This window comes from Mobula hypostoma, chromosome 7, assembly GCF_963921235.1.
Source record: "Mobula hypostoma chromosome 7, sMobHyp1.1, whole genome shotgun sequence".
In the NCBI taxonomy this organism is placed as follows: Eukaryota; Metazoa; Chordata; class Chondrichthyes; order Myliobatiformes; family Myliobatidae; genus Mobula; species Mobula hypostoma.
The window spans coordinates 136,078,379-136,100,613 of NC_086103.1; the positions used below are offsets into that span (position 1 = coordinate 136,078,379).

The window sequence follows — 22,235 nt, forward strand, 5'->3', positions numbered from 1 at the left end:
CATCAATTTTGATGCAAGAGAAACATTTAAGGGGAAAAAAAGCAAAAGGATTAGGAATGACAGACTGGGGCATGAATGGAAAGGAGTGTGGAGAACAGAGGGCCCAAGGTATCATGGACTAAGTTCCATCGTAATGCTCCAAAATGAGGAATGTGCTCGATATGACATCATACATCATGTCTCAAATGGATATTGCACTAAACATGACATCACTGGTCAGATTTCTGAAGTAATGCAGGTGACCTTGAAATGGTTATTTTCATATTTCCATCTAGAAAAAATTGTTCAATTGCATTACACAAATACAAAACAGTATAATGCTATTTCTAGGCTATAAAAATGTAAATCATAATCAGGAAAAGTAGAAGCAAATAGAAATGTAGAAATATGTTTTTTCAGAATTAAATAATTATGAATCTCCAATATGAATAATATTCACTACTCAAAACTTTTATGCATCATATGTTAATTATCAAATTGGTAATACTGTTAACAGGCACACTGACAAGGAGAATGATTTGGTTTATAAACAATTAAATAGCTTTGTTTTATTTTTAATGGTATCTACAGTCTATTTCACAAAATGCATATTTCATCACATTTTATGAAGCAGATCTATTTCTCACCAAGATTCTGACAATGTAACACTCAAATTAATAACACAGTTTGTTCTGACAAACTGGCAGACAAGTGGGTGTTTTGAAAATATAAGAAGATATAATTCTTTATTTGTATATACTTTATCTAAGGGGTGGACCAAATTTTATGAATTTTCCTTGTCTGATCTCCGAGCTGGATTTGAAATAATTGACGGACTTTTTGAAGGTAAGCCAATTTCTAATGAATTATATATTTTACTTGGTATCATTAACTATTCTGTAATCATTAACAAAGTATGGTTAATTTTGTATAGTTTTTAGTTCAGATGTTGATAATCCTCAAAATGTTTGCATAGAAGTTTATTGTGGAAAAATTTATAATAACGTACATACCTGTACATGTAAACAATGATTATCTTTAAAGTTATACTATCCAAACAGCTGGATAGAAATATACCAAAGTGAGATTACAGGTTTCCTTGTGGCAGAATCAGAATCAGGTTTAATATCACTGGCATATGTTGTAAAATTTGTGTACTTTACAGCAGCAGTACGATGCAATACATGATAAATATAGAAAAATACTGAATTACGGTAAGAATATGTATGTATATTATATTGTCAAATTAAGATAAATAGTGCAAAAACAGAAATTTTAAAAGTAGTGAGATAGTTTTCGTGGGTTCATTGTCCATTTAGAAATCAGATGGCAGAGGGGAAGAGGCTGTTCCTGAATCGCTGAATGTGTGCCTTCAGGCTTCTGCACCTCCTTCCTGATGGTAACAATGAGAAGAGAGCATGTCCTGGGTGGTGGGGGTCCTTGATGATGGAAGCCCCTTTTCTGAGGCACTACTCCTTGAAGATATTTTGGATACTACAGAGGCTAGTATTCATGATGGAGCAGACTAATTTTACAATTCTCTGCAGATTACTTTGATCCTGTTCAGTAGCCCCTCTCCCCCATACCAGACAGTGATGCAGCTAGTCAGAATGTTCTGGATGGTACCTCTGTAGAAGTTTTTAAGTATTTTAGGTGACAAACCAAATCTCCTCCAAATTCGGATGAAATACAGCCACTGTCTTACCTTCTTTATAGTTGCAACAATATGTCGGTACCAGGTTAAATCCTTAGAGATATTTGACAGCCAGGAACTTGAAATTGCTCACTCTTTCCACAGCTGATCCTTCTATGAGTATTAGTTTATGTTCCCTCATCTTACCCTTTCTGAAACACACTTGCTTCTCCTGATGCACAAAGCACCATTAAATAAATTAAAAATATGATTCAGTTAACCTTAACGGAAGCCTTTGCTTCTCCTCTGCTGAGGGTCATACAGTATTTCGCATTTGATGACACAATTAGACTTTGAACAAAGTTAAAAGAAAACCTGTTACCTAGGTGGATGCTCTTGTTGCCTGCAATTTAAACTTATAGTCTTCAAGAGAAGATAAAAATGCTTGAAGAACTTGGTGAGTCAGATAACATCTATGAAAAGTTCTGAGGAAGGGTCACTGACCGAATGTTAACTGGTTTCTCTTTCCACAGATGCTGCCTGCCTGGCTGAGTTCTTCCAACATATTTCTTTTTGTTTCCAATTACAATCTGCAGTTTTATTTGTTTGCTATTGTAATTGGCACATTTGAAGTTGAGGGGTTCTGATGACTCCCAATTTCAGTTTAACTGCCTTTAAACTTCTATCAAGTTTCTAAAATATATTTACAATGAGATTTGATTTACTACTCCAGGATAATTAACAGATATTTTGAAAGAAGATTTAATTCTTTCTTTATGAACTCATAAAAATCAGTGTGTGCCCATTAATTGTATGCTGGTGATAAATCTGTAAGTGCCTTAGAACGCAATGGTGCTAAGCAGGATTATGACTGAACACTTCTAAGTTATTTTTTGCTTAGGCATTTGGTGTCAAAGATTGCTGTATTTAGAAATGAGTGACAAATGCATTAGCTACCTATATTTCTGAAATACTGGAAAACACAAAAAGCATACAACATTGTTAAGAAGTTTCATAAAAATACATTATTATGTATTTATGTTGTTAGTTGGAATTGATTTTATTATGAGCTTATAAATGTTGCTCCTACTCAATATTTAGTTTTATTGTGCTGCTGTATTTTTCATTTTCTTTCAGTTTTTTAATTGTTTTTGATCATTTAAAACTAGGCTTTGTAGAAATATCTGGCATGTAAATATTGCACAGTTATCAGAGCAGAAGAATCACCAGGATATTACCTGGATTTTAGGACTTTAACTAGTGCAAAAGATCAGACAGATTGAGCTTAATTTCCAGCAGAGTTGGAAGCAGAGGGTGACCTGATAAAATCATAAGAAACATAAACAAAAGAGTTTTTAGAATCTTACTTTGCCATAACGTGAGTATCAAAAAAGGAGGGCATTAGGTGAGAGAAAGAAATTTTAAAGGGGATTTTAGGGGGAAGTTTCGTACATAAAGAGTGGTTGATATCTGGAACTTACTGTGAGAGGATGTGGTAGAGTCAGATATAATCACTATGTTTGAGAGAAATGGAGCAGAAGGATGCCAAGTATTGAGAACAAATGATTTAGTGTAATTGGCATAAAGATTGGGATTGCTGTGATGGGCAAAGGTCTTATTTCTGTGTTGTGCAACACTATAACTCTATCAATGAACAGAATTGAAACTGCACATCACTCATTGCTTCAATTAGCATAAGCCAAGAGATGTCTGCAATCCTGGAATGCCCTTAATATTAGTAACAAATTCTCAAGTTAGTTACAGAATACTATTTGATTGCTTGTTTCTTTTTCATGCTGATAATTTAAATTATTCTGTGCATCCAAAGCAAATTATCTAGCGTTTTCGGTAACCATCTGTTAACTGCATAATTATTCATCGCTGACCATGCATGTTTAATCTACAGGGTGATTGATAATAGTGCTATTCGACTACAGTAGGGATTAACACGTGAATTATCAAGTGTATATTCATTATTTTTATAAGTTTTGACATTTTCAGGAACTTTCAAAAACTATTAAGATCACAACCATAAATATATTGATGACTATGAGAGAGATTAATTTGTTCTGATAATATTTTATTGTATTTTCTGCTGATCAATTAGAAGGCAGACCTCATATTCTAAACATTATCAATTTTATCAAACATTATCAAATTTTACCTCAGATTGGATCAAACTGGTTATTGGACTTTAGAGTCATAAAGCGTGGAAACAGGTTCTTCCAGCGTCATCAAACACCCGCATTCACTAATGCCTGTTTATTCTCCCCTGATTCCCTTCCAATCCCTCCAGTTCTAGTACTCATCTAGGAACAATGCACAATGGCCAGTTAGCCTGACAACCTGCATGTCTTTGGACTGTAGTAGGAAATCAGATTGCCTGAAAGAAACTCAGATGGTTACATGAAATATGGTCTAGATCAAACCCAGGTTGACAGAGCTGTGTTGCAGCAACTGTACTCTCTTTATCCTGGTGCAGCCCCATTTTGCAGAGTAAGACTTGGAAGATTTTTCCAGACCGTAAATTTTTAGTGAACTGTCCATCTAATCCTTGTGAAAAGTCTTACCTCGTAAGTGGGTAAACAGATTGGGAATGAGATTTTGGGCAGCAGAATGCTACGAGAGAGCAAACTGTTGCTAGTGATCTGCTATTGTTGAGAACTTGGACCAGCAGTGCTTTGGAGTAGGGAAAGGAGGGTGGGTGACCAGTGCAGCAGGACTTGGTTGTGAGGATTCTAGGTGCACTGTTGCTACTCCAAACCCTTTAACAAAAGGCAAAAATTTAATGCCTACGTCTCTGGCCTTCTTTTGCTCACTGATTCAATTTTCAACAGGATAGTCTAATTACAACCATTGATGGTCTCCCCACTCTCCCAGTGCAATCCTTAAATATGAAAATGCAGTGAAAGCCTAATGGCTTAATTGGAGATCAAACCATCAAGCCAAGTATGTACCTTGTGTTACTGCTGAAAACAGCAGGATGAAATTGCACATTGCAGGAAGGGCAATGGAACCAGGATGAGGTATTGATGTCCCAATTTTAACTTCTTGCCCATATCATCCTCCCCAAATCTTGGCTTGTGTGCTAACAATGTGTTATGAGTATGAAGCATCAATTAAAGTAAAGTATACTGGAAACACTGTTTGGGATGGGTTAAAAAAAAGAAAAGTAGTTATTTTTTCAGCAAATTGATTTTGATTTTTTTAATGATCTTAGAAACAAAGGATGTTCAGTGGGAGTTTGTTCATGGTCTGTTGAAAAACGCCATCTACGGTGGACGCATCGATAATATATTTGATCTACGGGTTCTGAATTCATATCTAGAACAATTTTTCAACCCCAAAGCAATTGGTGGATCACAATCCAGGACCAAAAATGTAGCATCATTTCCATCATCAATCACTGTGCCTAAGTCCTGCAACATTATGGTAGGTGATGTTAATAATGTAAGTATATGCAAACAGTGTAAAGTCTCCATCTGGCAGGAAATGACATTTTAATTTAATCTTTACAGCTTCACTGAGGATGGCATTATTTGTCATTGATGAATTTCTATAATAACAAACTTTAAACAGCTGGTATAACTAAGGAGAGATCACTTAATATAAAACATGCACCCAAACTTTAATGGTTTGATGCAGTGAACTTGAATGTCACAGTGGGAAATCGTACTTATCACAGTGTTCAAATATGATTGACCATTGGTTTTGACTTAAGACAATGATTGCAATTAATGTTGCAATTTGTTTGAATTGTATTTGATACAGATCATTGTAATATAACTGTATTTTCTTTCAGTTTGTTGCACAACTTGAGCTTAGTGTCACTTCCATGTCTCCGGAGAATTGCCTCCTTTTTATGCAGATCTGTCACTCCTAATAATTGATATACGGTAGTTCAATATCTATTATTTTAAACAGTACTAATCATGTTGTCATATAACTTGTTCAGTGTCATGATGTCAGTATTATGGTCATAAACTTCACCAGTTCAATACCTGTAATGATGAACTTGCCAATGATGTCTCTCAGTTGTGGGAAGCTCACTGCCTGGTCTGTGGCCAAGTTGGCGGCCCACTTTCGATCCGGTCTTGTGACTCACACTTGATTTATTATTTGTTAACACAGCCCTATACCTCAGTGGTCCCCAACCACCGGGCTGCAAAGATGTACTACCGGGCCGTGAAGAAATGATATGAGTCAGCTGCATCTTTCCTCATTCCCTGCCACACACTGTTGAACTTGAACAACCCCCCCCCCACCCCAACCCCGTCGCGGCCGGTCCTCAAGAATATCATCAATATTAAACCGGTCCGCAGTGCAAAAAAGCTTGGGGACCCCTGCCACCTTGAATTTCTCCACTTCCGATAACAACGGGAGCTGGAGCTGGCCTGATCTTATGTCAAGCCCCACTAAAGAAAAACTAGCGGGGGATCCCTGGCCACCTGCACATGTGCCTGTTGACTTGCTTCTCGATGCCTTCCACACAGTGGTCCTGGGGAACTTGTACACCATAAAAAGCCAGAGCAGCCTTGGTAGAAGACTATGTTGGTACACCCATGTCTTAAGTTTACCAGGGAGTCCAGTTTTGTCGATTTTCTTCAGCCACTTTTCAGTCCGCTTTACAGTGTCGGTGATGTTGGCACTGTCCATCATTGCTGCCTTAAACCACGTTCCAAGACTCTTTACTGAGTTGTCCTCTATGGATGGAACAACTTCTCCCTGTACTTGAAGACTGAACTTGCTAGTAACCTTGCCCTTTTGATCACCATGCATCTGGACTTACTGGCCTTGGAGGTCATCCTAGCCCAGGTAGCTATGTTGTCCAGGTTTCCAATACCCATCTTGCTTGGACATGGGTTACAGTGGTTACTGTAATGTCATCCATGAATCCCCGTATTGCAGGTTGTCAGATGCCAGGCTCCAACGCTGGGCCTTAGGTTACGTCTACTGCTGCTGATATGAGGAGGTTCATACTCATGAGAAACAAGATGGGGGAGATTGTACAGCCGGTTGGAATCCCTTTGTGGAGGTCTTGCCACCTGGTTATAAAGTGGGCTGAAGTGAAACGTGGCTTGGAACCTCCTAGGAGGCTGGTGATCATGTCTCATGTTACTGGTGGGATATGGTAGTGGTCCAGGCTATCTTAGATGAGGACATGTGGATTTGATTCATAGGCATTGGCTAGGTCTAACCAGATGACTGTTAGGTTGTCTTTCTTTTGCCTGGCCTCATGGATCAATTAGCTGATTGTTGAGGTGTGTTCAAGGCACCCAGAAAAGCCTGGGATGCCACCTTTCTGGATGGATGTGTTGATATAGTGGTTCTTCATTAAGTAAGAGGTCAACCTTCTCGCAAACAGCCGGAACAATATCTTGCACTCCATGATAAGGAGGAGATTGTCCTACAGTGGATGTTTGTAGAGGAATCTTCTTCCTTGGGAACAAAGCAGTCTTCATCCATTTTCCAGCTTGTGGGATAGAGCTTTCGGTCCAAATCTTCGTCATTATTTTCCACAATCTCTTGGTCCTGGGGCGGCAGATGACTTTGCTGTCTTGATGATATCCTGAGCCAATAAAAAATAGATGGCTTTTGTAACATTTTGCTCCTGGTTATACATTTTACCATCTACTGAAAATACCATGGTGGTAACACATCCTTGCAAAAAAAAAGCATTAAATTCTTCCAGAATTCAGTTTAATTAACTTCATGCTGATGAAAACTATTCTTTTCTAACAGTGCAATCAATGACCAAGCTCATATCACAGCACAGAGTTGATGGGTTGATCGTCTCTGCCTAATTTATGGTCAGTAATATGGTAGTTGCGGGAATTTCGATGGATTTTGTATGGACTGCTCAATGGAATAATGAAGATGATAAATTAACTGTGTTTTTTGGAATAAATCCTCAAAATATTCATGGTATTTCTGTGTCTGACCAACATGTTACTGCATTTGTTACTTTGATAGCTAGGAGGGCCATCTTGTTGAAGTGGAAGGATACATCAGCTCCCACTTTGTCACAATGGTTCTCTCAAGTGATGCTGTGTCTTAGTTTGGAGAAAATTAGAAGCCGAACCTTTGAACCTTTATTTGATTTTGAGAAAAGATGGGGCTCATTTGCTCGTTATTATCATTTGAGCTAATTGATAGATTTTTTCCATGATCTAATTGTAAATTTTTTGGTATATTTTCTTTTCTTGCTGGTGGTTTGATGTTTATTTTTAGAAGCTTTTTGTATTAGGGATTGTACATCTAATGGGTTCTTTTTTTTTCTCACTTTTTCTGCTTAGCAGGTTTTTTTTGTTATCACAATTTTTTTTTCAATCTTTAAGATAATGTCTTTTTTGAGACATTGTAGATGTTGTTACTTCAATGTACTCATATTATTTCTTTTGTATAATATAACAATAAAAAGATTTGAAAAGAAAAGAAAGAAAAGAATAATGAAGATGATGATGATGACGTCGACTCAGACCTGAGAGGCCAGAGTCGGGCATTTTCATGCCTTACAAGGTGCAGTTCGAAAGGCTATGTGTAATGAAGAATTTATACAAAAAGTGGCTGAGTTGCTGAGACTATTCAAGACAGAGATAGATATTAAGAAAATTGAGGAATATAGGATTGATACAAGAAAATAGTGCTGAAGGAACATTCATGAACATATGTGAAGGTGGAGCAGGCACCAAGAGCCAATAATTTTCTCCAGCTTCTATTTAAAATTATGTTATGTGCTTTGCAACAAATAAATACAGGTTACCCTTGATAATAATGTAGTTGAGTCCAGTGTAGAGCATAGTCATACTGAGATGTGGGACAGGGCATACTTTGTACTTGGTCTCTAAGCTTGGGTGGCATACTTAGTGCAGCCCCATACTTTGGGAGCGGGGTGGAAAAGGTATGCTTTTTTTGTTTTAATTAGTGTTAATACTTTTTTAAAATTAGTTTAACAAAGATAAATGTGTTATTTTTAATTATTTATATGTATACCTTTTAAACGTTGAGCTGTCAAAAGGCTCTTAGGACACTCCTGAGGCCTCCTGAATCTGTCACCAAAGGCTAAGACCCTGCCCAAAGATGATCACCTTAGGAGACAGCTGTGAGAACAGGGCTGCCAATGTACTTAAACTCATGGGAGTGCAAAATGTTAACAAAGCTGTACCAGTTGTGTATGGTGGAGGATGGGGGCTGAGGCTGGCAGACATAGCCTAGGTCACGTATAATTTAACCAATTGTTAACTACATAAGGATACATCGATGCGATTAAAGTACAAATGTTTGTATTTTGCCAAATTTTGGGCACTACAAATTAGCATTTGGATAATATCAAGGTCTTGTAGAAGGTAATTTATTAAGAAGCTCATTTGTAACAATAACAGTGCAGACTAAAATGTAACAGCTACGGAGAAAATGCAGTGAAGGTAAACATTAAGGTGCAAGATCATACCAAGGTAGATTATGAGGTCAAGAGTCCATTTTATCTTCCTAGGAAATCATTCAAAAGACATAATAAAAGAGTAGAAGCTATCCTTGCGCCTTGAAATTACAGTTCTTTTATGACTGGAATATTAAGAGAATTTCTTATCAAAATATTCCCATGTAAGTAGTGGATTGATATGTAAACCTACTCGAACTAAGAATACAAATAAAGATTACCTTTGTTTGTCATATGTAAATCAGAGCATACAGTGAATTACATTATTTGTGTCAATTTCCAACGCAGTCTGAAGATGTGCTGGAGCAGCCTGCAAGTGTCGCCATTTTTCTGGCACAACATGCCATAATTTACCAACCCTAACCTGTACATGTTTAGAATGTGGGAGGAAACCAAAACACCTGGAGAAAGCCCAAGTAGTCACAGAGGACCAATACAAATTCCTTACAGGCAAGAATGGAACGGTGATCTTCCGATTGTTGGCGTTATAAAACTTAACGCTAACCTCTAGGCTACTGTGCCTCCAGTTGAAAAAGAAATTAAAACGCAGCAGGTTTTAAAATAGAAATGGATGAAAATGTTCAGTTTGAGCAAGAGCTTCTATAGATAAGGACTTGAGACACAAGAGACTGCTGGAATCCAGTGCAACAACAGTGTGCTGGAGGAACTCAGCGGCTGGAAAGAAACTTTCAAAGTTCCAGTTGAAATCTTGCAAAAGGCACTGATGCAGCATGGATGAAAATTTGGCTCGGCTGTGGCCATAACTTAAAATTTATAAAAAATGATTTGAATAAAGGGACCAAAGGTGTGTTTGCTAAATCTGCTGATGATACAAAGATAGGTAAGAATGTAAGTTATGCAAAGGACATGAAAGTGCTTCAAAAATATAAAGGTCGGGCGACTGGAGTATAATATACAAAAATATGGAATTATCTGTTTTGGCTGGAAATTTATATAAAAAAACACATCTAAATGGTAAGAGACTGCAGAGCTCTGAAAGGAAGATAGACTGGTGTAGAAGGCTAGTATGAAGGTACTGCAGATAATTTGGGAAGCTTAAAGAATATTATCATTTATTTATAAGGTGAATCTCAAGGTAGTCTATGGTGACATACAGTATTCTCAAAGTATGTATAAATTTTTCTTCAACTTTGAAGTTAAAATGGCTATGCTCCTACTCTGAAGGTCATTGGTGAGACCACATGTGGACCAGCACTATGCAGAGTATCAGTCTCATTATTTAATTAAGTATTAAGCAGTTCAGAAGATTAATAGAATAAAACTTGGGATTGATTTCTGAGGTTCACAGGCTAAGTTTATACCTGTTGGTGTTTTGGGAAATGAGAGGGGACTGAATTGAAACAGAAGATCCTGAATGATTTTTTGAGGATGGATATGGAGAGGGAATTTCCTCTTGGAGAAACATCAACAACTAGCCGTCATCGTTTAAAGATTAAGACTTGCTATTTAATTTAGAGATGAGGGTTTTTTGTTTTCTCCTGAGTAGTTGTGATAAAAGCAGTCTTCGAATGTGTTTGTGGTAGAGATAGATTCTTGGTAACCAGAGTGTGACACATTACTGTGGGTAGACAATATTGTGGACTTCAGGTCATAGTCCAATCTGTCAAGATGTTATTAAATGGTAGAATGTGCGTAAGGGCCAAGTGGCCTACTTCTGTTTTTAATTCATGTGTTTGTGTATTAAAAAGTTATAGGAAGAGAAAGAAAAATTGAAGTTAAATGAGTTTTTTAAGAGAGGATGCACAGTTATAATAGTACAAATGGTCTTTACTGTGGTATAAATTTAACGTACAATTCTAGTTTAGAACAGGAAGTGGGGAATTTGGTAGTAACTGCACTAATTTGGCATTATGATAGTCTGCTATTTATATAATGCATGATTATTGTTGCAATTTTATGAATATCTGGCAGCTTTTAATGACTTTTATTTCTGCCCATATTCTTGCTTGGTTTCTGTAATGGTTGGTGAATTTACAATTGATATTGTTGTTGGTTTATTATTGTCACATGTACCAAGATCAGTGAAAAGCTTATCTTGCAGACTGTTTATACAGATCACATCATTTCACTGTGCATTGAGCTAGAATAAGGTAAAACAATAACAATAATAATAAAGTATAAAAGCTATCAAAAGAAAGTGTAGTGCAGGTAAATGATAAAGTGCAAGATCATAACAAGGGAGATTGAGAGGCAAACAGTGCATAATAGTGAGATTGAAGCTGTCCCTGAGCCTGTTTATACATGCTTTCAGGCTTCTGTATCTTCTACCTGATGGGAGAGAGGAGAAGAGAGAATATCTGAGATTGTTGGGGTCTTTGATTATACTGTCTCTTTTACTGAGACAGTGAGAAAGTAGACAGAATCCATAGAGAGGAGGCTGTTTCCTGTGATGTGCTAAACTGCGATAACAACTCTTTGCAGTTTACATCAGTCGTGTGCAGAGCAGTTAACATAGCAAGCCGTTATACGCCCAGACAGAATGTTTGCTATGGTGCATTGATTCTAGTTCTGTGCTTGTACTGCAAAGTTACAATCTATTTGAAAAATATGATGGCAACCATCTGTAATCATTGAAGTACTGTTCTTACTGATAGTTTTGCAATGGATTTCACACTGGGAAATCACCTCTTGGCTCCAATGCCCTGTTGGAGCTAGGGTAGATCCCATTCATGGGTATGGCTTGTTTGTGAATATAAAGCAAAAGGGAAGATAAATTGTGTTATTTTAAGATTATTTTGTTTTACCCTAGTGCTTTATGGCCAATTAGAACTAATTTTGTTTTTTTTCCCCTTTTTGCTAAAAGTTAGTTTACTTTTATAAAAAGAAATAATGATCTTTTCAATTTTTAATACATGTTAAATTTCTGAAATATTGGAATATTTAAAACATTAAATGACTCATAGATTTTACAGCTGACAATGCTGGGAGTAGGACATTCCTTGGGACCAAAGTTGGGTATGGGCCCAGATTGATAACGTATGGGCCATTAAGGCAGTAATATCCATGTTTTTGTTGGTTATAGGAGTACCGTGCTGTTATCAGCCGTTTACCAGAAGATGACAAGCCTGCATATTTTGGTCTACCTGCCAACATAGAACGGTCGTCACAACGTATTTTCAGCAACCAGGTAAATGTCTCAAATTTTTGTATCAACTTATGAAATAATGGTTATGAATTTCAGCTGCTGTCCATGTGTTCATGAAAATACTTAGTATTTTGGAAGTAGGGACACAAAAAGAGGTGGATGCTGTGATGCACCTCTTGGCAAGTCACTGAACAGCTGACTTCAATATTGTGGTTAGTTATACCAAATGGTGCCAGATCTGAACTGTCTCAATTCTTCTTTCTCTATCAGTCTATTATTATATGCATGCCTTCTCCATCTTATCACAGCTAAAAGTCATCGGTGAACCAAATATGTCCTTGCTCAAATTCTTTCCCACCCCTCCATCTTCAACCTTCATCATCCCTAGTTTTGAGAAGCTTCATGCTCCACATCCACAAATGCCTCAACTAAATTTATTGTTGATTCATTGCAATCCACTGTGATGTTGCAAATTTACAAAACAGACAAGCAGATACATTCTGAGAAAAACCTTTCTTGCCGTAATTATAACAATAATTACATCATGGACTTCCTCCTAAATTATTTATAGATCTATTCATGATGACCCTTGTATCTTTTCCCCTGGTGGATTCACCAATGATGAATCTAATTCTTCTATTTCTGCTTCATCAAGCTCCTTCATAATTTTAATGTTCTCTGTGAAGTCTTTCCTCCCTAAGAGAAAGAGGTCAGTATATCTTCATGGATAGATCATTTAAATTCTGGTAAGGTTAATGGACCTTCAGTTCTGGTAGAGTTTACTGCTCACTGCCGCATTAGGGAGGTGATTCAAACTCCATTCTCGTAGAATAAAGACTCAATCTCGGTTTCTTTCAGACAGCAAGAGTGAGGATTTTGCTTTATTACAAGCATCCCCAGACCTAGGCACTCATGAGCTGAATTGATATGCATAAGGAAACTTTACATTCAGCTATGTACCATTGGTACTAACCGAAACTAATACACAAAAAAAATGCCCCCCAAGTCGTATTTTTTACCAGCCTCTCTGACACACAGGAAAAACACTCTGAAACCCCTCCCACTATTATAGCATTTAATTATACATTAGCACCATTCTTACATAGCCAGAGAGCGTTGCTTCAATTATAGTGAGTAACAGCTTCTTCCCTCAGGCTGTCAGCCGAATGAATACCCTGACACCTCTGAGGTGTCACTAGGACAGCAAGCTGTTTATTTTACGTATACCATGCTTTACTACATGCATTTTGAATTATATTTTATTAACTTATAGTGTAATATTTTGGTGATATATGGATTGTGGGTGCACTGTGGTCTGGATGAATGCTGTTTTTGTTTGGTGGTGTGTGTGTATATATATATATATATATATATACACAGTTAGATGAAAATACACTTGAACTTGATAGTTGGGTTCCGAGGCAGTTGGGCCAGGATGGCTTATTCTGTGATGTATCTCTAAAGATTTTTGAAAGTTTGAAGAAGCTGAAATGTGACAATATTGCTACTTAATGTGGCAATATGATTGGATTCTGTCAAAAGAAGGAAAGTTAAATCTTACATTTTGTGTGTCGGCATGGAATGCAAAGTAAAGATGTAATGTTAAATTCATAGATAGCAGTGAGATTATATTTGTAGTTCTTGGACACTGAATTACAGAAACTATGTTAAAACAATAGTGATTTATTATTTTCATTAATCAATATCATAATTAATTTAATTTGATAAATTGAAGTGGGAACAGAGAAGGAGTATTGACAACACAGCAACAGTTGATGAGTTAGATTCAGGGAAATCAGAATGACATTGCAAACAAATGCCAGTTACGCAGAATCAGAACTTGCCTTTAAAGAGAGTAGTAAATAGAAAATATGTCAATTGCTTTCAAAATAAGCAGAATAATTTCTTCAAGTGATTGGAATGAAGGAAACTTGCATACAAACTGATGGGGAAAAATCTCAGTCATCATTCCCCAGCCAGTTCCCCAGCATCAAAAGTGATTTACTTTCAGTCTGTTTTTATGGTTGTTGGTGTGGCAGTTGAATCTAATGAAGCTATTCCACAGATGGAGGAGGAAGTGACTGATAGGAGAATCAATGAAATAACTTATGATTTAATTTTTTATGATGTGAATTTCATCCATGCATTACAACTATACATGTTGATAAAATGTTTTATTCTAATTGCAAACTAGGTCATTGTTAACATGAATTACTTTGCACGTTTATTAAATTACTTTGAAAAATATATAAAGTGAACATGTAAAGTGGTTGGAAGAAAGGAAAGTGTATCCTCCTGCAACTTATACAGCACTTCTCTGTTCTTCCTGGCTGATGTCTGTGACAATGAGGCAATGTTACTTTTATCAATCAGCTACATAGTCTGCATACCTGACACTGGATTCTGAAAATAGACATTCTATATGAGCTGTAACTTAGGAGAAAATGACATGCATGACAGTGAATTGATTTAAGAATGTACACAAAGCTTCCCAAAGAGCTAATTTCAGCTAACCTCTTATTCATAATTGGTAATTGTGGAGAAAGTGCGTACAGGATGGCATTGAGCACCTCAGTGCCACGCATTTGGAGCATACAAGCCAGTCTGGTGCCTAGCAGCTGGCTTGTGTGGTGGATGGGCCAGAGTGAAAGAAATGAGTTACTTACATGAACAATAAAATGCCTTATTCTCAAACCATTTTTTAGATGGCATTACAGTCTTGTCATTGTAAAAACTTCCATTTTAAATTCTTCTAAATATCCTTCCCATTCAGAAAGTAAAGAATCTACAAAAATGAAATAAACTTTCTATATTCCAAATGGTATGTTTTCAAAAGGTGCATAGGGACAGAGAGCATTGGAAATGTATGTTGAAACAAACTTTGAATGTGGCTGTGCATTTTGAAAGGGATTTTATTTAAAGCATATAGGATTTTTGGATTGATGGAGACTCGGGGAGAACCAAATCGGGGTAGTTATTTTGAACAATGGTGAGACCATGAGACATAGAATCAGAATTGAGCCATTTGGCCCATCAAGATGGCTCCACCATTCCATCATAGCTGATTTATTATCCCTCTCAAGTCCATTCTTCTGCCTTCTCCCTGTAATTTTTGACACCCTTACTAATCAAGAACCTATCAACCTCCGCAGCTGTCCGTGGCATTGAATTCCACTGATTCACCACGCTCTGGGTAAAGAAACTCCTCCTCATCTCTGTTCTAAAAGGACATTCCTCTATTCTGAGGCTGTGCCCTCTGGACTAGACTCACCCACAGAAGGAAACATCCTCTCCTTATCCACTCTATTCAGGCCTTTCAATATTTGATGGGTTTCAATGGGATTTCCCCCCACCCCCATTCTTGTAAACTACAGTCAGTACAGGCCCAGAGCCATCAAACACTCCTCAAACAGTAACCCTTTCATTCCCAGGATAATTCTTGTGAACCTCCTCTGGATCCTCTCCAACGCCAGCACATCCTTTCTTAGACAATGGGCCTGAAATTACCCACAATACTTCAAATGCAGTCTGACCATTGCCTTATAAATTCTCAGATTACATCCTTGCTTTTATATTCTAGTCCTCTCAAAATGAAAACTATCATTGCAATTGCCTTCCTTAACACCAGCTCAACCAGCAAGTTAATCTTTAGGGATTCCTGCACAAGGACTCCGAAGTCCCTTTTTCCTATTTCTGAATTTTCTCCCTGTTTCAAATATAGTTTATGCCTTCATTCCTTTACCAAAGTGCATGACCATCCCAGAAAAGGCCCCCTTTATTCCCACTTTTTGCCTCCTGGTGTGATCTTTCCTGTAATACGATGGGCTCTCATCTTGTTTAGCTGCCTCGTGTGCGGCACTTTGAAAATCCAATTAAACAAGATCCACTGACTCACCTATGTATATCATGCCTGTGATTTCCTCAAAAAATTCCAACAGGCAAGATTTCCCCTTTAGTAAACAAACGTTGTTGTCTTTGGCCTTTTATCATGTGCTGCTAGAAGTTTGGCTAGCTGGCCTATAATTTCCTACTCTTTGCCTCTCACCCTTCTTAAAAAGCAGAATGACATTTGCAATTTTCCAGTCATCTGGAGCTATTTCAGAATCCAGTGATTCCAGAAAGATCACTACTAATGCCTCCACAATCTCTTCAGCTACGTAGTTCAGAACCCTGGGATGTTGTCCATCTGGTCCAGATGACTTAACTACCTTCTGATTTTTCAGCCTCCCAAGCACCTTCGCCTACGTACCAGCAACTGCATCTCTTCTGCCCCTGACACTCTTGAATTTCTGGCGTACTGCTGGTGTTTTTACAGTGAAGATTGGTGCAAGAAACTTATTGACTTTGTTGACCATTTCTTTGTCACCCACTTAGTACTTCTGCAGCATAATTTTCCAACAGCCTGATATCCACTCGCCTCTCTTTTACTCTTTATATATTGAAAAACTTTTGCGCTCCTCTTTTATATTATTGGCTAGCTTACTTTCATTTAATCTTTTCTCTCCTTACTGCTTTTTGCCTTCTGTTGTTTTTTAAATCTTCTCTGTCCTCCAGCTTCCCACTAAATTTTGCTATATTGTATGCCTCTCTTTTGCTTCGATGCTGTCTTTGACTTCCTTTGTCAGCCACGAAGGCCTTATCTTCCTTCTTTTCCACAGGATGTATCCATCCTGCACTTTCAAATTCCTCCCAGAAACTTGACTCATTGCTGTACTGCCATCATTCCTGCTAGTGTTCCCTTCCAATCAACTTTGGCCAACTTCTCTTTAATGTCTCTGTATTTCCTTTTAGTCCACTGTAATACTCATTCATTGATTTTAGCTTCTCCCTCTCAAATCTTAGGGTGAATTCTATTATATTATGATCATTTCCTCCTTAGGGCTACTTAACCTTAAGCTCCAGAATCAAATCTGTTCATTACACAACACTCACTCTGGAATTGCTTTTTCCCTTGTGGGCTCTACCAAAAACTGCTTTAAAAAGGCACCTTGTAGGTATTCTATAAATTCCTGCTGTTAGGATCTAGCACTAATCTGATTTTCCCAACCTACCTGCATATTGAAGTTCCCCTTGACTATTGTAACATTGCCCTTTTCACATGCCTTTTCTATCTATTATTGTAATTTGTAAAATATAACAAATATAACACCTTCAATTCTGTGTTCATCACCCTTTTCAATTTTGCCCCCATGTTACTAGAAGTTAAATCCTTATCACTTTCTAAACTTGCTGTCTTTTTAGTTATTCTGGAGTCTTTTGTAACCATTCCTGCATTCTCGTTCCCTTTCACTCTATCCTCACTTCCAACCTGTTGAACAGTTAAACCGGCTATATAATTTAAAGGCACACTTCAACTCATTCCATCTGACTGCAACTTTGCCCTATCATTTGCATATCCTTCCTCATAGTCTGACTACACACTGCACCTACTTGTAAACCAACTGCACCATCCTCAGCCCGATCACTCCAGTTTCCATCCCTCGCCAAATTAGTTTAAACCCTCCCCAACAGCTCTAGCAAACCTGCCCACAAGGATGTTGGTCCTCCTTGGGTTCAAGTGTAACCTATCTTTTTTGTACAGGTCACACTTCCCCAGAAGAGATTCCAATGATCCAGAAATCTGAAACCATGCCCCCTGCACCGATTCCTCAGCCACGCATTCATCTGCCAAAGCATCTTATTTTTACCTTCACTGGGCAATTGGTACAGGCAGCAATCCAGAGAATACTGCCATTGAGGTCCCCCTTTTCAGTTTCCTATGTAACTCCCTATATTTTCTCTTCAGGACCTCATCACCTTTCCTGCCTCTGTCATTGGTACCAATATGTACCTCGATTTCTGGCTGTTCACCCTCCTCCTTTAGAACGTTTGTCCACCTAACCCAAGTGTAAGGTTGAATCACTCCAAGCGCTGAGCCAGTTTGGTAAGATCAAGAACGGCTTCAAGCTGTGCAGCCCAATGGTGTTGCTGCACTGGGGGTTGGGTCCTAGAGTGAGGCACTACCCGGTGCTTGGACAAACACCGGTCCAGGTAGACTGGAAAGCCCCAGTGTTGGGACCAGAGGTGAGGGTCGGGCCGACTTTGCTCGCTTTCCGTGGAATGCCGTTGTTTGCTCCTTTGTTTGCATGGTGTGTGTGTTTTTTCCCTCTTTCTAAGCACAGTGGTTATGGTCTTTATTAAAAATTGTGTTCTTCAGGTTTCTTGCTTTGTGGCTGCCTATAAGTAAACAAATCTCAAGGTATATAATTTATGCATTCTTTGATAATAAGTGACTGCATTTTGACTGAAGAAGCTGGTAGAGCTCTCTTTGGGATAAAGGAGGTTGAAGGGAGATTCAGTGAAGGAGAGCAATGGCATGATGGATTTAGATTGAATAAATGGAGAGAAGTTTTTCACACTGGCTGATGGTTCATGGAACAAAATTTAAAAATTTGTACAAATTATACAATGTGAGAAAAAAGTTTTGTGTAGAGATTTGTTGTGATCTGGAACTTGATGCCTGTAAGAAAACACGATCATTAAGACTTTTCAAAGGGGAATTGGGTAAATACATGAGAGAACATCAAATGCAATGATATGTGGAAAGAACTGGGCTACGGGTCTGTTAGGATTAGCTTGCCAGGGCTGGTGAAGACTTAATGGGATGAATGGCCTCTTTTAGTGTCATAGCAATTCTGCGATTCTTCGAAGTGATTTTATTGAAGTATTGTATTAGTTCCCAATTAAACAGCATCCTGATTTAGCTTATTACCTTTGACTTTCAGGTTATCTCCAACCTTGCCAGTACATATTTTGGTAAACATCCCATACTATTATAATGCTCCAAGATATTTGTGCTCCTCCAAATTCATTGTTTTGAATATCCCTCAGCTTAACTGTTCCACCATTTGCAGCTTTTCTTGCAATTTACAAGTCACTAAACATTAGAATTCTGTTCTTAAACATCTCCACTTTTTATTCTTTCTCCTCCTTTAACCTCCTGAAAAACAATTTCTCCAGAGAGTTTTTTTGGTTATTTAACTGATAACAACTTTAAGACTACAGATTTGAGGTGCCCTAAGACATGCCATTCAATTATTTGCATCATCTAAGTACAAACCAGTTTTGGGCAATTTGCCCAGAAAGAAATCTATGCAACCAGCTGAAACTTTACTTATTAAAGTGCTTCACATAGAATCATCAGAATGTGAAATTCAAGACTTTGTTGAAGCATAATCCATATGGATTATAACAGAATATTAGAAAAAGAATGTGAAGACAAAAACTTTCAATAACAGAATGGAATCAACAGTTGTGCGAAAAAATATGCTAGTCCTGGTCAATAGATCCAACATTTAAAGTAAACTCGTTATCAAAGTGTGTAAGTGTATTGCTATTACGGTGCCAGCTGTAAGATTGGGTTTCAGTTCCTGTCACTGTCTATAAACTGGAGGAAACCAGAGCATCTGAGGGAAACCTATGCAGTCACAGGGACACCATACAAACTCCAAATAGACAGGAGTTTATATGGTGTCCCTGTGACTGCATAGGTTTCCTCCAGATGCTCTGGTTTCCTCCCATATTTCACAGATGTCCAGCTAGGGTTAGTGAGTTGTGCACATGTTCTGCTGGTGCCGGAAGTGTAGTAACACATGTAGGCTGCTCATCACAGTGCTCACCCATTTGATATGACGCAAACGACGCATTTCACCGTGTGTTTCAATGTACATGTGACAAGTAAAGCTAATCTTTCTTGAGATTCATTTTCTTGCTGGCACTTACAGGAAAGAAAAGAAATACAATAGAATTTTACGAAAAACTATATATAGACAGACAAAGACTAACAAAACCCAAAATGCAAAAGAGTTGCACATGAAAGTAAAACTGTGAACATGACTTGTAAAGAATCGTTGAAAGTAAGCCTGTAGATCACAGAATCAGTTCAGAATTGTGATAAATGAAGTTATCTATGCCAGTTCAAGAGCCTGATGGTGTAGGGTAATAATGGGTCTTGAAGCTATTGGTGTGGGACCTAAGGCTTCTGTACATCCTGTCCATGATAGCAGCAATGGCCTAGATGGTGGGGGGTATTTGATGATGGATGATGTACTTGTGGCAGCGCTCTATGTAAATATACTCAATAGCGGGGAGGCATTTGCCTGTAATGAATTCAGCTGTATCCACCACTTTCTGCAGATTTCTTGCTCTTCCTGGGTTGTGATGTTTTCAGTTAGGAGACCCTCCACCATGTATCTATAGAAGTTTGTCTAAGTTTTTGGTCACTTGTCTAATCTACACGAGAAAGTAGGGATGCTGTTGTGCCTTCTTTGTGACAACACTTATTTGCTGGTCCCAGGAGAACTCACCTGATATGTTGACAACAAGAAATTTAAAGCTACTGACTTTCTCCATCTCTTTTCCACTAAGGATGTCTGGCTCATGGACCTCAGGCTTATTCTTCCTGTAGTTGATAGTCAGTTCTTTGGTTTTGTAATATTGAGTGAGAAGTTGATGCTGTGGCATCACCCAACCATATTTTCAGTCTCCCTCCTACATATTGATTTGTCAAGACCTTGACCAGCGGGTGGCACGGCATGGCAGCAGCAGCCTTTCAGATCTGGTGTTACTTTAATTTAATTTTTAATTTAATTTTAAGGCACAATTTTTGATTAAGGCACATGGATAGCAGAGTGACTATCTACCATCACCAGATACTGCTACAATACAGAGCTCGCCCAAAAACAAACCTTCATGAAGATCTGCTGGTTAAATTACACGACCTCGGCTTGCTGAGGGGATCGGGCCGACAGTCCTCGGAGTCGCCTGATGCCGGTGGCCCGAGGTGGGGACGTCGTAAGTGGTGTGCGAGGAAATGGAAGCGAGGCAAGTGGGCAGGAGTTCGTGCCAGGCAAAAAGCAAACCCTAGCTGGCCGGCTCCCCTGTCCATCCTGCTCTCCAATGTCCGCTCCCAGGACAATAATTTGGACTACATCTGACTCCAACAAAATACTCGGCGGGAGTACAGAGTCCGCTGTGCGTATGTTTTCATGGAAACGTGGCTCTACGATGAAATCCCGGATGCCGCCATTCAGCTGGACGGGCTTGTCTTGTTTGGAGCAGACAGAGATGCGGCTCTTTCCGGTAAGACTCGTGGTGGTGGCTTGTGAGTTTACATCAATACGGAATGGTGCAAGAACTCTGTGCTGGTTTCCAGCTAGTGGAGTTTGTGACTGTTAGATGCAGACCATTTTATTTACCACAGGAATTCACCACTGTTCTTATAGTCGGTGTCTACATTCCCCCCAGCGCTAATGCTAAGGAGGCGCTCTGTGAACTGTATGGGGCTATTAGCGAACTGCAGAACACACACCCTGATGGACTGTTTATTGTCGCCGGAGATTTTAACCACGCGAACCTTAAGTCAGTGCTTCCCCAGATTCCATCAGAACATGGACTTTGAAATGAGAGGAGAGAACGCGTTGGACCTTTTTTATACAAAAATTCCCGGCGCATACCGGCGGAGCCCCGCCCCCACCTCGGTTACTCAGACCACATCTCTGTTATGCTAATCCCAGCATACAGACTGCTCGTCAGGCGCTCCAGACCAGTTCAGAAGCAGGTGAAAACCTGGCCAGCAGGAGCGATCTCTGCTCTTCAAGACTGCTTTGAGCACACAGACTGGCACATGTTCAGGGAGGCTGCAACCGATGGCGACTCTACCAGCTTAGAGGAGTACACGGCATCAGTGACTAGCTAAATCAGCAAGTGCATCGATGATGTCATTGTCTCCAAGACCATCACTACACGCGCTAACCAGAAGCCATGGATGACAGCGGAGGTGCGTGCGCTGCTGAGGACCCATGACTCTGCCTTCAGAGCAGGTGACAAGGCAGCCCTAACAACAGCGAGGGCCAAACTGTCCCAGGCCATCAGAAAGGCAAAGTGTGCACAGACCCAGCGAATCCACAGCCACTTCCAGGACAGCGGTGACACGCGGTGCATGTGGAAGGGCATTTAGGACATCACCAACTACAAGACAACACCACCTGCCTGTGCTGGTGATGCCTCCCTCCCAGACGCGTTGAACAACTTCTACGCTC

The 22,235-nt window shown here is 38.9% G+C and overlaps 1 protein-coding gene across 3 annotated transcripts in view; it reads left to right on the plus strand.

The window, feature by feature from the left end:
* dync2h1 (dynein cytoplasmic 2 heavy chain 1) overlaps positions 1-22,235 on the plus strand; it is a 493,185-nt gene that overhangs the window by 353,700 nt on the left and 117,250 nt on the right. For all 3 annotated transcript variants that reach the window (XM_063054085.1, XM_063054084.1, XM_063054086.1), the window contains 3 exons: positions 750-825; positions 4,833-5,044; positions 12,094-12,198. In XM_063054085.1, the coding sequence (XP_062910155.1) occupies positions 750-825; positions 4,833-5,044; positions 12,094-12,198 (393 nt within the window). The remainder of the gene's footprint in view (positions 1-749; positions 826-4,832; positions 5,045-12,093; positions 12,199-22,235) is intronic.